The sequence below is a fragment of the Berghia stephanieae genome, chromosome 14, assembly GCF_034508935.2.
Source record: "Berghia stephanieae isolate SIO BIC M18660-M18661 chromosome 14, UCSD_Bste_1.3, whole genome shotgun sequence".
Lineage (NCBI taxonomy): Eukaryota > Metazoa > Mollusca > Gastropoda > Nudibranchia > Aeolidiidae > Berghia > Berghia stephanieae.
Window position 1 is genome coordinate 4,472,567 of NC_088373.1, and position 15,826 is coordinate 4,488,392.

Genomic DNA, 15,826 nt, shown 5'->3' on the forward strand with positions numbered 1-15,826 from the left:
TGTAGATTATAATTCAAGGTTACAATGCCCACCCCTGTCATCCCGTAGTCAAGGCTTTTTGGCATCTACCAATCCCAAATGTATCTGTCAAGGTCGACCGTCATGTGAGGAAAAAAAAAAAAAAAGAACTGGCATATTATTATATCATCACATTGAAAATTATGAAAACTATTTTTTATTTTGTATGAAATCCTTTATAAATTTTACGATGATCAAGAACGAAACTTTTGCCATCTACCTCTTCCTGACGCAACATTTATAAAAATATTATTTTAAAAAATAATAACACAGCAACACGTGCTCAAAGCGCTTTACAAGGGGTCCCAAGGCAACAGCAATATTAAACTTGAAAGACGAGACATGACGCCTGTCAGGCGATGTGACATTTTTTCCCAACAAAGACAACGAACGGCCATGTACTCGTTTTACACCTGAGTACGGTGAGAGAATGGGAGTAAAGAGCCTTTTCCAATGACTCAACTCTGCGCCACTCAGAGTGGGTCTCGAAACCCGAATCTTCCGATCCGAAAGCGAGAGTCATACCACTTGGTGCATCACAAAACAGGGAGGGGCACTGTTCTGTCGGCCACATAGCCTCAATATTAATTAAAATTCATTTCTAATTTCATCAGTTTTTGGAGTAAAAACATAGTTCTTGGTATCAAACCTATTGTAAATTCGACGCTGATCACGAATCTGACGTCGAAACAGCGAAAATCCGAAAAAAATTGTCCAATTTTTTATACTGCCACGCCCCCGATCGCCGATCGCCTCGAAAAATATTAAGCAAGACGGGCTTTGCGAGCGATGGACCGTCCCTAGGTTTATCGGCCAGGTATTTGGCCACACACATTGCGTTTTCACCCCGGTTTGCCTGATCGGGGTCTGAACCAGGATCAAAACCGCGCGTGTATGGAGCCTTTAAGACACTTAAAACAATCCAAAATTTAAAAAAAAAAAAAGACAAGCAAATTGTAATTGTATAGGGGCTTTGATTATGCCCCTTCTAAAAAAATCACAGAGATAATATTTAATCTATTAGTAGATAATTGCAACTTACTTAAACACTTTACCTCGTAGGGCTGCTCACGTGATATTGTTATGTTACTAAATTTAGAATTATGAAATTCCGATTTTACTCTCATGCTCATTTAGGTATTGTCTATTGTCTACAGAAGTGAGAAATAAAGAAATAAAGTTAACGTTTTATATTTCGCTTACACTATCAAAGGACTAGAACGCCCTTTATCATATTCCTTTGACTTAATGTAAGTATACGAGTTTTGTAACCGTAATCAGATCGTTTTTTAACACCGGAACAAAAAATGGGCCGGTCACCATTACCGTTCGCCACACACTCACACTCACAGACATTGAATTGCCATTGTGTTGCAATATCCAATGATGTGTCGTTCAATGAGTCATTGCCAAGGCAAACAGAGAGATGTCTTCTGTCTATAGACCTTACTGACTACATCTCACTTTCCTTAGTTTCCAATCAAACATTCATCCAAAAAATTATAAATTTGTTCGTTTGAAGATCTAAGTCTATCTCTACTGGAGATTACTATTAATAAATATTACGCAGTGGATACGTTCAGTTCACGGCGACCTGAATCTGACAGTAGCCTACCCCATGATGCCAGGCTCTGTTCACGGCAGTTCACGTGCGTGGCCAATTATACTTATACCGAATCGGCCACAATTAAAATAAATATTTATTTAGGCTAGCTTTTTTATTTATTTATTTTATTTTTAAAAAATATCTTTTATCATTTTTATTTCATAAAAATATCCCCCCCCCCCCCAGTAAATAGTTACTTGCCTGTCTAGGCAATTTTTTGATCACCAAAACCGATGGGATTTTCAAGGAGTCAAAGTGTATGGATGTTGTTTTTAACCGATTTAACGGCTTGGGCTTGAGGATCCATTCATTTTGGCACTTTTGAAGTCGAAATTGGCCACAAGAAACTCTTACCATCTGGCAGGCCACATTCACAGGGCCCTGAATATGTAATTTCTTCTTGTTGAGTTGCCAACTCTTCTTCTTTTAGTTGTGCTGCTATGTGGTCTTGTGGTATGACACTCGCTTTCGGATTGGAAGGTCCTGGGTTTGAGACTCCCTCAGCGCATAGTTGAGTCCTTGGAAAAGGCTCTTTACTCACATTCTCTCACCGTACTCAGGTGTAAAACTAATTATTATTATTATTATTATTATTATTATTATTATTATTATTATTATTATTATTATTATTATTATTAATAATATATTATTATTATTATTATTATTATTTATATTATTATTATTATTATTATTATTATTATTATCATTATTATTATTATTATTATTATTATTATTATTATTTAATTTATTGTCCCCCCCCCCCCCCCCACTGACATTTACAAAAAGAATGCTATTCCTTGTTATTGGTTATATTAGCCAATGGCCTACTACTTTAACTTAAACTTTCATTTTAAATTGAAAATTATAATTACTATTACTATTATTGTTTATTATATTTTTATGTTGTTGGGAAGGGGAGGGGAAATCAGACTTAATCTCATATGTCCCTCTCAATTCTTTTTTTTTTTCAGGATTAAACTTGTGTAAAGAGAATCTACATTTCAATAGGAGAAAGAATGAGCTAGTTGGAGTGTATTCATTATAATGGAGTTGTCGTGTACACCGTTAGAGATTTTCATGACCTTGACATTCAAGTGATGTGTATTTCACAGTGACAGTAACGTTTTCAGGATTCTATATTATTTTATTCACAGACTTTTATACATTGTTTTAACATTAAAAATAATCCGTCCATTCTAAGAACTATGGGTGAAGTAGAAGGTATGTACAAAATGTTTTAAAATTTTATCTCTCTGTTTTTATTTTTTCAATCAATATATTTTTTTACCAGTAAATACGAACTGAGTCGAAATTAAATTTAAAGGCAACTCTGTAGTGGAATGGAAGCCTGTTCAATCAGTAACCAGGAGGCTTGAGGTTCGATCCCTAGTCGAGGCGGGCTCGTTTTTTTTTTGGCAATGTGATCTAGTGGTTTGACACTGGCTGTTCGGATTGGAAGGTGCTGGTTTCGAGCCTCGCTCGGCGCATAGTTGAGTCCTTGGAAAAGGCTCTTTACTTACATTCTCTCAGTGTATGCAGATGTAAAATGAGTACCTGGGCATTAACAGTGTTGTCTATGTTGGAAATATATTGAAATATCGCCTAACATAGGCATCATGACTCATTCTACATATTACGTGTTGCTGTTAGTTAGGAACACCTTGTAAAGTGTTTTGAGCACATTTAGTTGATATTGCGCTCTATAAACGAAATTTGTCACGCAAAAGCAGCTTTGATGTCAGTCGACATCAAATTCTGATTGGATTAACTTCACTCATTTGTTGTCCACATTTGTAAGAGTCTTCGGGATTAGCCATGGTGAGAGACAAGAGCTCTCTCATCAAACCTATTGGTCACAATGCACAGTTGTCAATCCCAAAACAAAGGATATCGCTTAGTCCCTCCTTACAACTGTCATTGTCTACCTGTTGTCTCGACTATACCCAGCCCCCTCGCCTCCTATCTACTGGTCATCATTGTATCATCATCAAATCACCAGAGACCCCTTGTAAAGCCCTGAGAGCACGTTTAATAGTATATTGCGCTATAAAAGCTCAATTATCTTTTTTTTTACACATTAAGTGTTGCTGTTGGGTAGGGTTCCCTTTGTAATGTGCATTGAAAATGTTTAGTGAATCTTACGCTATATATTTACTTCCTTACTTATCCTAACCAGCAACCACCTGAGCTCTAGCCCTTCGATCTTGTGCCATGACGTAGAAGTTAGACGTCTTTTGTAGTTGTTCCAGGTGACCATACAGTGTAAAAAATCAGCCAAGTTTGACTGGGGATCGAACCGCAGACCTTCTGATTACCTGTCAGACATGCTACCATTACACCACAGAGGCTCTCTATGCTATATAGATGCTCAAGTGTTTTTGATTTTTCTTTTTTAATTTCATTTCAGAGGCTTGTCCCGATATCGAAGTCACTGTTTTCGTTCGAGAAGACGGCAAGATTAGGGATTCTGTGGAAATCAGCGTCAACAAGAGTCGATATGTCGGAGAGGTAAAGAATGCTAGTCTTGCCCCCTGTGCAGCTACTATGTGGTCTTGTGGTCTGACACTCGCTTTCGGATCGGAAGGTCTTGGGTTCGAGCCCTGCTCGGCGCATAGTTGAATCCTTGGAGAAGACTGACTCTTTACTCACATTCTCTCACCGTGCTCAGGTGTAAAATGAATACCTGGATGTTAACAGTGTTGTCTCTGTCCGAAAAAAAATTTGTAATATAGCCTAACAGATGTCATGTCCCGTCCTAAATGTTTAATGTTGCTGTTGACCAGGGACCCCTTATAAAGGGCTTTGAGCATGTTTAGTGGATATTGCGCTATAAAAAAGCTCAATTAAAAAAGAGTAAAGCTCAATTTAGAGAATAAAAGCTCTATTAAAAGCTCGAACATGCTCCATAAAACCCTTAAAAACAAAACAAACAAACGAAAGGCTCGAAGAAAGAAGTGTGATACTAAGCCATTAGAAGCCGTGGAGTGTAAAAAGTAATAATGAATATCATCATCATCATCATCATCATCATCATCATCATCATCATCATCATCATTGCCTTTTTCACCCTGGGGGAAGATGGCAAGATTAGAGATTTGGTGGAAATCAGCATCAATAAGAGGAGATATTCAGAGAGGTAAATGAAAATAGTAATATTAGTAAATAATGCACCTGATGAAGCTCGAAGAATGAAATGTGATACTCAACTGTTTAAAAAAAATTTTGAGCTTTTATATAGAGCAATATCCACTAAACATGATCAAAGTGCTTTACAAGGGGTCCCTGATCAACAGCAACATTTAACATGTAGGACGGGACATGACGCCTGTTAGGCAATATTACAATTTTTTTTAACGGACAGAGACAATGCTGTCAACGGCCAGGTCCTCATTTTACACCTGAGTACAGTGAGAGAATGTGAGTGAAAAGAGCCTTTTCCAAGGACTCAACCTATGTGCTGAGCGAGGCTCGAACCCAGGACCTTCCGATTCGAAAGCGAGTGTCATACCACTAGACCACATCGCCATACTAAGCTGCGTTAGAAGCTGTGGAGTCTAAAAAGTAATTGATAAAAATGAATTTAACACAACGTTGCCAATTTTCACCGTATATTTACAGAATTCAGTATATTATTATAAACCCTCAGTATATTTTCCGATCACCTGCTAAACGGTAAAAAGTAAGTACAAAAAGTCTTTTTACAGGAGTTTAGCACTCAGAAATGAGTCACTCAATGTGTTTGTGTAAAAGTTCAGTAAAATTTTGTCTCATGAATACTCTTCAACAGTCGTAACGTCACTTCTTCCTAATGACGCATGGTAACTTAGTAACACTGGCTCTAAACTATCGGAACAATGGCCGACACCATATGAAATATTTCTCCGGCGAGCATAGAAGCGTATCCAGAGGAAAAAACCCCCATAAATTTGATCATGTTTTGACTTTTACACATTCTGATCACAAGGCATATGAAAAGTTCTTGCCAGCATGAAGAATGAAAAGTAATGATTTTCTTTGTTTAGAACCAAGATGGCCGCCGTTGCTGGCCGGCGTGACATCAGACTACGGAATCCAATTGGCAACCCTGATAACAGTTTAAAAATAAAAAAAAACACAAAATACCAGACATGAACATTTAGGGCTGGAAACGTTCCGTGTTTGGTTTTTGGTTCTTTTTTTTTAAAGCTGTTTTATTTCATTTTTATTTATTATGAAGAAATAAATGACAACTTTGTCAAATGGAATGGAAGAAGGAGACGCAGTCTAATTAATGAAGACAGGTCAGTGTCGTAGATGTTTCGAGTTTCCCCTTTGTCAATTGATTATAGGTGAAAGTTGGCTGGTAATTTGGATATGATAATCATAAACAACTATTGGCATTTTGACTCTTCTTGTTTATTCAGAGTGATGCTAGGCTGCTAGAAGCTGTGGACTGTAAAAAGTAATATAAACAAAAATGAATATAACAGATTAAAAAAAAGAACAAAATACCATTACTAAATTCCAGATAACGACAGAGATATAATGTATTTATGTCTTTTTATTGTTGTTGGCTGAAGAAGGGTTTTGAGCCCGAAACGTTCTGTGTTTGGTATTTTTTTCTTTTTTTTTTTTGAAGCTGATATATTCAATTTTGTTTATTATTGTTTATTCATTTCAGTTTAAGACGGCAGGTATTTGTGATACAGGTATGTTCTTTTCTGGCTAAAACCCAAAAACGTGCTTTGTGAAATTTTCCGGTTGACCTTGTGTTCGTTATTGATGAGTTGATTTTTAAAAAATCTTTTGTGCTTTGAGCTTAAATTTATTAGAGTGTCTGCCTGGGTGGGGATCCTGACCTTCCATAGTGGGCAGGGAGGTACTGACTGTGTCTCCTATCCCCCTATATCTGTTTTCCAACATGCTTTCTGTCTTTGTCTTGGGATGAGATTTCTTGGCTTTGTCTTGGCCCTGGCTGGAAGGGGAAACAGTCAAATTTATAGAGCTGTGGGAGATGATATGTTTTGTCTTTTCAATCATCTCTCCGTTAAGCACTGTATTTTGTTATGTTTACATATTATATATGATTTGTAAAATATTTGAGTGTATTCTTCTTAGTGTGGACCTGTGCTTGTGTCTGGATGAGACTTTTATGTGTTCTCAAACTAAGGGCTTTGATAGTTTGTTCTTGGAATCTACATCTGTTTCCTATTTGAACCAATTCCCCTTTGTCTTACCTTTTCTTGGGTGCTTTAATTGTAATTCTAGAAGTTTTTTCTTTCCAATTTTCTTCCTTTTTACTGGAGCTGATATGACCTTTATGTGTTGCAAGCGCCGTAAAACTCTTAAAAACAAACTTACTTACTTACTTATTCGAACCAGCAACCACCTGAGCTCTAGCCACACAAAACAGAGTGTCTGCACATGTCATTAGTTCTGATCTTTTGTTTAAGGTCTTGTTATTTTCTGTGTTGTGATTCTTGGTTGTCTCTTACTTTTTTTTTTACCAGTTAATGGGAATTCCCAATTTTATTCAGCAAGCAATGGAAAAGTGGAAAAGTTCACCTTTTCCAATGCATCATGTCCGGGAATACCCGGAATTTACTGTGTACACAATCAAAGCGTGTAATCATAGGACCCTTAGGGTCAACTTGACTATTGTTTGTGGATGGGTCCAGGCTATCAGGTAAGAACTTGGGACTCTATTTAGTCCATGTTATCTTCAACGACATGTAGGCAGAGCTTATTTGGTCCATGTTATCTTCAACGGCATGTAGGCAGAGCTTATTTCCGTCACATTTAATAATATATATAATTCTATGTATCTTATCTTACGCTATAGAAATATGCTTATTATTATTATTATTATTATTATTATTATTATTATTATTATTATTATTATTATTATTATTATTATTATTATTATTATTATATTATTATTATTATTATTATTATTATTATTATTATTATTATTATTAATATTATTATTATTATTATTATTATTATGTTATTTAAAACTGAATATGGACATATCCTTTAACTGCCTTATACAATAGCATAGAATTACATAATCTCAAGTGATAATGATGATGTAATATGCTGTAATGTAATGGGACATTTATATAGCGCCATTATTCATGTACAATGCTCAATAGCGCTTCACAATGGCAATAACCAATAATAAGTAAACAAATTAATAAAAATACACATACACATATATATACACACAAACAAATTCAAGAAGGAGAAGGAGAAAAAAAAAGAGGAAGAAGAAGAAGAAGAAGAAGAAGAAGAAGAAGAAGAAGAAGAAGAAGAAGAAGAAGAAGAAGAAGAAGAAGAAGAAGAAGAAGAAGAAGAAGAAGAAGAAGAAGAAGAAGAAGAAGAAGAAGAAGAAGAAGAAGAAGAAAAATGATAAAGATGCTTTTCATTTGTTGAGCCCACTACAATATCATGAGGAAGTTCCCAGTGTAGGATTATCATCACATCATCTAGTATGAGAAGAGAAGTTTTAAGACCGATGTAAACACTATCATTAATTTGTTATTCAGTCAGACGAATCAGTGGAGCTTGTGAAAATGAGCTCTAAGATAGGCATTGCGTTTCTTACTTCCTTTTTAAACAAATTGAGTTGTTTGCAGGATGTTTTCCTAGCAGCCTGGTAGATATGCTGAATCAATTTTGTCCCAAGATCGATTGGAAATTGAGCGCAGAGTATCTTCCTGTGCGAATGTGTGGTCTTGTGGTATGACACTCGGTTTCGGATCGGAGGATCTTGGGTTCGAGCCTTGTTTGGCGCATAGTTGAGTCCTTGGAAAAGGCTCTTTCCTCACATTCTCTCACCGTACGATGAGAGAATGTGAGTAAAGACCCTTTTCCAAGGACTCAACTATGCGACGAGTGAGGCTCAAACCCAGGACCTTCTGATCCGACAGTGAGTGTCATACCACAAGACCACATAACCACACGGCAGATGTGCTGTCATTTGTCCCAAGGTCGATTCCCAACTCTGTAAAAAAAAGTTTTTTTATTCCCAAATGTCTTCTACCACTTCTCTACTCATTTCCATTTAGAGGGCACCGTGGCTCAGCAGTACGGTCATTGCTTCGTACCCAAAAGGTACCGAGTTCGACTACCCACCTCGTGATGTGGTCGTTGCAAGTCCCCTTGCCCTATAAGCTCACTTTGCGGCGCTTCACTGCGGCTGATGCCTGGGTTATTCCAGTCTTCCCTTGGGATTGACCCTAAAGACAAATTTTCCCTTGGGGAGGAATAATAACGTGAAGTTGAATGTAAGCTTCAATTTAATTACAAAAACAGATCAAATGAACGTTTCGGGTTTCCCCTTTATCAACAAAACAGGATGATTGAAACACCACAGATGAATGAGATGATGTGGTAGTGGGGTAGTCAAGATGAATAAAGGGAGTTTTTATTTTTTTATTGTTTATTTTTTATATTTTATTTATTAAATAATTTTTTTGTTTTGTTTTTTGGTCATTGTAGTTGAAGCAATCCCTGGCCGCGTTGCCAGAGATCAACATCCATCCATCCCTGATGCGTATCACGGCCGGAGACGTGGAGCTGGAGGACAATTTTCAGATCATGATGTACGACATTGAGACCGATGACGAGATTTTCATCGACCATCTGACCAGCAAGCCATCCAATCCGATGATGACATTGACGACGACCTCATCGCAGATGACAACCATTGACAACGCTGTGTGAAATGCTACAGATATGAAAATTTGTAAAACAAAATGTCTCTCAAAGGAGATAGAAATGATATGAATTGTTTATTTTTTCAAAGATTATAAAAGAATTGAAGGCTGGTTTTCCAAACCTTGTTAATTCGATTTTTCTCATTTTTGTGATTTTCTATCCACGAGAAAAGTTGAAACATAAATTTTATTTTAATCATCAATTGGCACAAGAAATGCCCTAGATTTGTGGAATTTCAAGTTTAATTATGATAAAATAATAGACCGAATGAGCAATTTTAGGGGAAATAATCCTCAATATCTCAAAATGAGAAAAAAAAAACAAAGTTAGGGAGTTTTGGAAAACCACTCTTCAATTAGAGATTTAGCGATATTCAATTCAATTCAATTCAATTCAATATCAATATACACAAGCCAAAACAAAACGATAGATAATTTAATAGATATGAAGAAATTTTTTTTTTATAAAACACACTGAACCGTCTAAAATATTTTTAAAATTCAGCTTTTTGTACCAGGAGAGGGAACTTCAAACTTTCTGATTCCTTGGAAAGTTTTGCCTCAATTTCCAAGGCAAGTCAATTTTGTAGTGGTCAGCCACTCACTTTTGAATCGTGCATCAGTCCACATTCAAAACTTCGTATCTTCTTAACTTTTTTGTTTTTTCTTAGAAGAAAATGGTAAGGGCTGCCTGAAGCCGGTGATCGTAAAATACTAACGAAAGAGTGAAAATGGAAAGGCTTCGTATGGGAACAAAACGGACAATAAACTATTATAAACAATAAAATGTTGTCTGTTTTGTTCCCATACGAAGCCTTTCCATTTTCACTCTTTCGTTTGTTTTTTCTTGTAACCTTCTTGGGTGATTCCTGTTGACATCAGACATCTTGTTTGGAGGATTTTTCTATATTCCTTTGTAGATTGCCTAGGTGACGGGATCTTTTGATGATGTGGTGGAAGGGTGAAATTTTGTGGGGTTTTCTGTGTGCCTGTGGCTTTGTGGTATTACGTTCACATTTGGACTTGTAGGTCCTCGGTTCTAGTCCTGATCTGAGCAATGCAACGTTGAGTCCTTGGAAAAGCCTCTTTACTCACATTCTCTCTCTCTATACTCAGGACTAAAATGAGTACCTGCTTCTTAACAATGTTATCTTTATTTTTTAAAAAATGTAAAATCACCTTGCAGGTATCATTACTAATCCCATATGTTTATTGTTGTCTTTGGTTAGGCAGGGATCCTTTGAAAGCACTTTGAGCATATTTTGTGGATGTTGAGCTATATAAATGCTCTGGCTTTTTTTTTTTCTTTTTTCTTTTTTTCTTTTTTGATGTTATTGGTTTCTTCGTATTTTGATTTGGGGAAATGCGTACATGAATGATAAGGACGTCCAACATTCACGTTTGTTTGCTTGTTATTTAGGAAATATTATTATTGATTTTATCTGATGTTTGCTTTGATCTTCCTTGTAAAATGATCCCTGTTTCATTTTGGTATTATTATTATTATTACATATAAACAATAGTATTATAGCAATAATGGTAATTAGGATGTTAATCCACAACTTTATAAATGATAGTTATGGTAATGATGATGATGATGATGATGATGATGATGATGAGAATAATAATGATAATAATAATAATAATAATAATAATGATAATAATAATAATAATAATAATAATAATAATAATAATAATAATATAATAATAATAATAATAATAATAATAATAATAATAATAATAATACAACCTATTGTTATTATTATTATTATTATTATTATTATTATTATTATTATTATTATTATTATTATTATTATTATTATATATTATTATTATTATTAATATTATATTATTATTATTTATTATTATTATTATTATTATTATTATTATTATTATATATTATTATTATTATTATTATTATTATTATTATTCATGTCATCAATATTATTATTATTATTATTATTATTATTATTATTATTATTATTATTATACTGATACACTTTGAATTTGTTAAATATTCTTTTTTTTTTTTTTTTATTGCTATGGTGTAGGGTCAACAATTACTTTGGGATATGAGATCCAAGATTGTCGGTTTTTGCTTTGATTGGATACAGAGTAAATGGGTAAACTGCTGTGTCAGTTTTTTGGTCTCCCGTAGTGTTATTTAAATACACCTACACACCGGCCATATCACTCTGTTCACAAACGGATTCCACTAAACTCTGTTTTAATTTACCACGACTTAACTCACTTAGTCCTACAGATTTTTACTACTTTTCAAAATTGAAAAAAAGTGTATAAAAAATGAGCATAGATAGTTTTATTCAACTATCATTAACATGTAAAACTAAAAACATTAGGTTTGATACAACGCCTATAATTTGTCTCATAAAAATTGTAATAAATAGGCATGGGGTAAAAGTAACATGGGTAAACTACGGATATAGTCGGTGTTAGGGTTGAGTGAGTTAAGTGTTATATATATATATATATATATATATATATATATAAATATAAGTATATATATATATATATATATATATATATATATATATATTTATGAGTGTTGGTGGGTACTTGTAGGTACGAAAGTGCTCGATAATGGTGGTTAGAGCTAATATACGTCCATTGTACGTCCACAAACACTCCAACCACCCACCTACGATAATAAAACAAATACCCACCATGATAGAACAACGGCTAAACAACCTCTCTTCAAATGAAAACATATTCAACGAAACAAAACAAGACTACGAAATGGCACTCAAACAGAGCGGACACACCTCAACACTGAAATACAAAAATTTAACACACGCCACAACACCAAAACAAAACAGAAAAAGGAATATAATATGGTTCAACCCGCCGTTCAACAACGCAATCACTACAAATATCGGCAAGCAGTTCCTTGCACTCATCGATAAGCACTTCCTGAAGAACCACCGTCTGCACAAAATAATCAACAGAAACAACGTCAAGATAAACTACAGCTGTGCACAAAACATGAAACAGATCATTACCAACCACAACAGACAAATCATATCCGAACCCAACAACATCAATACAAACAAAGACAACTGTAACTGCAGAAAGAAAGACAATTGCCCTCTTAAAGGAAACTGCCAAAAAGCGCCATAGTCTACAAAGCCACCATAACCACTGATAACACCGCAGCACAGAACCCCCATTCAAAACACGATACAACAACCACAAAGCCTCCATAACACACGAAAGCAAAGCAAAAAGCACCAAATTAGCAATGCACTATTGGGAACAAATAAACACACAAAAAACACCAACAATAACCTGGGAGGTCGTCAAGCAAAGCAGCCCCTACAGATGCGGTGCTAGAAAATACAATTTATGCCTGACAGAGAAACTGGAGATTTTACTACACAACCACAGAAACAATAGCACCTTAAAAAAAAGATCTGAACTGATGATAATGTGCAGACACTCTAACAAATTCAAGCTCAAAACGCAAAAGGCCAAATAACCCTCCCCCCCCCCCCTTTCCTCCCCCACCCCCCTTTCCCCCCCTCCCGACCCCATTATACCCCTCCTCCCCCTCTTCCCTCCCCCCCCCCCCCCCCCCCCCCGCCGCAACCACATTCCACTGCAATATCACACACACACATGTACACACAACACACCTACACGCACACACACACATACACACACACACTCATAATATAAACATGAGAGCACATCACAATACACATCAAAACTAGTCACCACTACACAGCGAAACAACTTTAGTTTGGAGTTTTCTACGGACATTGCAAATGGATTATGCCGACTGAGGAAGTGTAAGGAACACAGAAACGAGTCGTCTCGGCAAAAAAATGTGAGTGAAAATTTACATTATATATATACATATATATATATATATATATATATATATATATATAATATATATATATATATATATATATATATATATATATATATATATATAGAGAGAGAGAGAGAGAGAGAGAGAGAGAGAGAGAGAGAGAGATCATTCTATAATTCTCTCCCCAAAACTGTAAGAAATGTGCACCAACAAACACTATTTTAGACTCTAGATTGAAATATCATTTATTTTATGAGAAAAATCTTGCATAGTCTTTTTATTGTATTGTACTAAGGTAGGGGGCCCGAATTTCAACACCCTATGACCTTGTTTTTGGTGTAATTTTGTTAAAAATCCTGCCGTTTGTTTTGTTTTCAAGCTATCAACGTGTGGTTTGTACCATCAAATAGATAAATGATTTTTCTTTAATATCATTTAAATTAATATGTTCTGCATTTGCATTTATTGAGGTGCGTAATTTTTTTCTAATGGTGACAGTGGGGCCATAATTAAGTTCCCCATATTTTTATGTGTTGGTATTTTCTATATGGCTGGCTGATGTTGTGAGAATTTGAGTTAAACGCATAGCATCAATAGTCTGATTGATATAAATATAATTTAGTGAGGACTAAACACCAAACTGACTGTCTAAAAACAATAACAAAGAGCTGAGTAACGTCAATTTCCTCCCTTCTTTAAAAGTTCAAGGGTACACATAGTTTTGTGTGTAAGAGTTACACATAGTCTTGTGTGTAAGAGTTACACATAGTCTTGTGTGTAAGAGTTACACATAGTCTTGTGTGTAAGAGTTACACATAATCTTGTGTGTAAGAGTTACACATAGTTTTGTGTGTAAGAGTTACACATAGTCTTGTGTGTAAGAGTTACACATAGTCTTGTGTGTAAGAGTTACACATAGTCTTGTGTGTAAGAGTTACACATAGTCTTGTGTGTAAGAGTTACACATAATCTTGTGTGTAAGAGTTACACATAGTCTTTTGTGTAAGAGTTACACATAGTCTTGTGTGTAAGAGTTACACATAGTCTTGTGTGTAAGAGTACGCTGTATCATTTGATAATTCAGGCCCCTAACGTTTGGAATTCTCTCCCTTGAACTGTCAGAGATGTGAACCAAACATCACCATTTTAGACTCTAGATTGAAGAAACATCTTTTATTTATTTATTTATTTATTTATTTATTTATTTATTTATTTATTTATTTATTTATTTATTTATTTATTTATTTATTATACATTTATATTTTTAGAGAAATGAATCTATGCATAGGCCTTTTTAAAAATTGTAATTGTAGTATAGGTTGGGTTTATTTATTGTTTACATGTGTAATTGAATAATGTGTGTATGTAAGTTTATTGTTACTCATGTGTATTTAATTAATAATGGAAGTTAAATAATAGCAGATATTATGACATAGAAATTATTATTATATTATTATTATTATTATTATTATTATTATTATTATTATTATTATTATTATTATTATTATTATATTATTATTATATTATTATTATTATTATTATTATTATTATATTATTATTGCATGGTGACCACCTTCTCTGTCTTCTATCTCCCTTTTTCAGTTTTCCAACTCGCTTCCTGTCTTTGTCTTGGAATGAGATTAATCGGTTTTGTCCTGGGCCTAGCCGGAATCCTTAGCTTGGAGGGAAACAGTCAAATGTAGAGTTATAGTTTTGGGAGATAAATATTTTCCCTTTTGAATCATCTTTCTGTTATGGACTGTTGTATATTTTATTTTGAACATATGATCTGTAAACATTTGAGTGTGTTCCTCTTAGTCGGATATTGTACTTATGTCTGGATAAGACTTTAAGGTGATCTTAGTCTAAGTACACTGATAGTGTTCTGGGTGGGGATCCTGACCTCCCATAGTGGGCAGGGGGGTACATGCTGTGTCTTCTATCCCCCCATACCCGTTTTCCGATTGTTTCCTGTCATTGTCTTGGAATGAGATTACTTAGTTTTGTCCTGATCCTTGTTGGAGTTCCTTGGCTGGGAGGGAAACAGTCGAATGTATAGTTATCGTTTTGGGAGATGATATTTTTTTCCTTGTAAATCATCTCTCTGTTATGCATTGTATTATGTTTAGTTTACATATTATATGATTGGTAAACATTTGAGTGTATTCCTCTTAGTTGGGACCTGTGCTTGTGTCTGGATGAGACTTTTAGGTGATCTCAAACTAAGTACTTTGATGGTGTGCACTTGGAATCTACATCTGTTCCCTATTTGAACCAATTCCCCTTTGTCTTACCTTTTCTGTTGTGCTTTAATTGTAATTCTAGAACTTTTTACTATCCCATTTACTTCCTTTTTACTGGCGCTGATATGACCTTAATGTGTTACAAGCGCCGTAAAACCCTTAAAAACAAAAACAAAACAAACTTATAGTGTTCTTTGGAATCTACACTTGTTCCCTATTTGAATGAATCTCCTTTGTCTTACTTTTTCTCATATCCTTTAAGTTGTAAAATCTAATATATTTTTGACTATCCATTTTTCTCTTTACTGGCGCTGAAATGACTAGGGTCCTATCCAAATGGTAGCAATCAATTGCTATTGTCCATTTCTTGCGACAGAAACCGGGTGGGATAAACTCTGGCTCCGTAGGCCTAATTGCCCTGAAG

At 34.9% G+C, this 15,826-nt stretch overlaps 1 protein-coding gene across 3 annotated transcripts; it reads left to right on the plus strand.

Annotated features, from left to right (window-relative positions):
* The first annotated feature begins 1,101 nt into the window (after positions 1-1,101).
* On the plus strand, positions 1,102-9,650 carry LOC144959786 (uncharacterized). 3 transcript variants are annotated; one of them, XM_078892532.1, is made up of 5 exons: positions 1,102-1,268; positions 2,596-2,845; positions 4,032-4,132; positions 6,285-6,312; positions 9,107-9,650. In XM_078892532.1, the coding sequence occupies exons 2-5, from the start codon at positions 2,830-2,832 to the stop codon at positions 9,220-9,222; spliced, it is 261 nt and encodes an 86-aa protein (XP_078748658.1). In that variant the 5' UTR covers positions 1,102-1,268; positions 2,596-2,829; the 3' UTR covers positions 9,223-9,650. The 3 variants fall into 3 exon arrangements, with proteins under 3 accessions (XP_078748658.1, XP_078748656.1, XP_078748657.1); XM_078892530.1 differs by lacking the exon at positions 6,285-6,312 and having other exon boundaries at positions 1,110-1,268; XM_078892531.1 differs by lacking the exon at positions 1,102-1,268 and having other exon boundaries at positions 2,819-2,845; positions 9,107-9,452.
* Positions 9,651-15,826: the final 6,176 nt, after the last annotated feature.

Excerpts from the sequence above, each read along its gene's own strand:
- LOC144959786 (XM_078892530.1), top strand. Across the intron at positions 4,133-9,106 it reads AGAGTCGATATGTCGGAGAG|TTGAAGCAATCCCTGGCCGC; the intron begins GTAAAGAATGCT and ends TGGTCATTGTAG.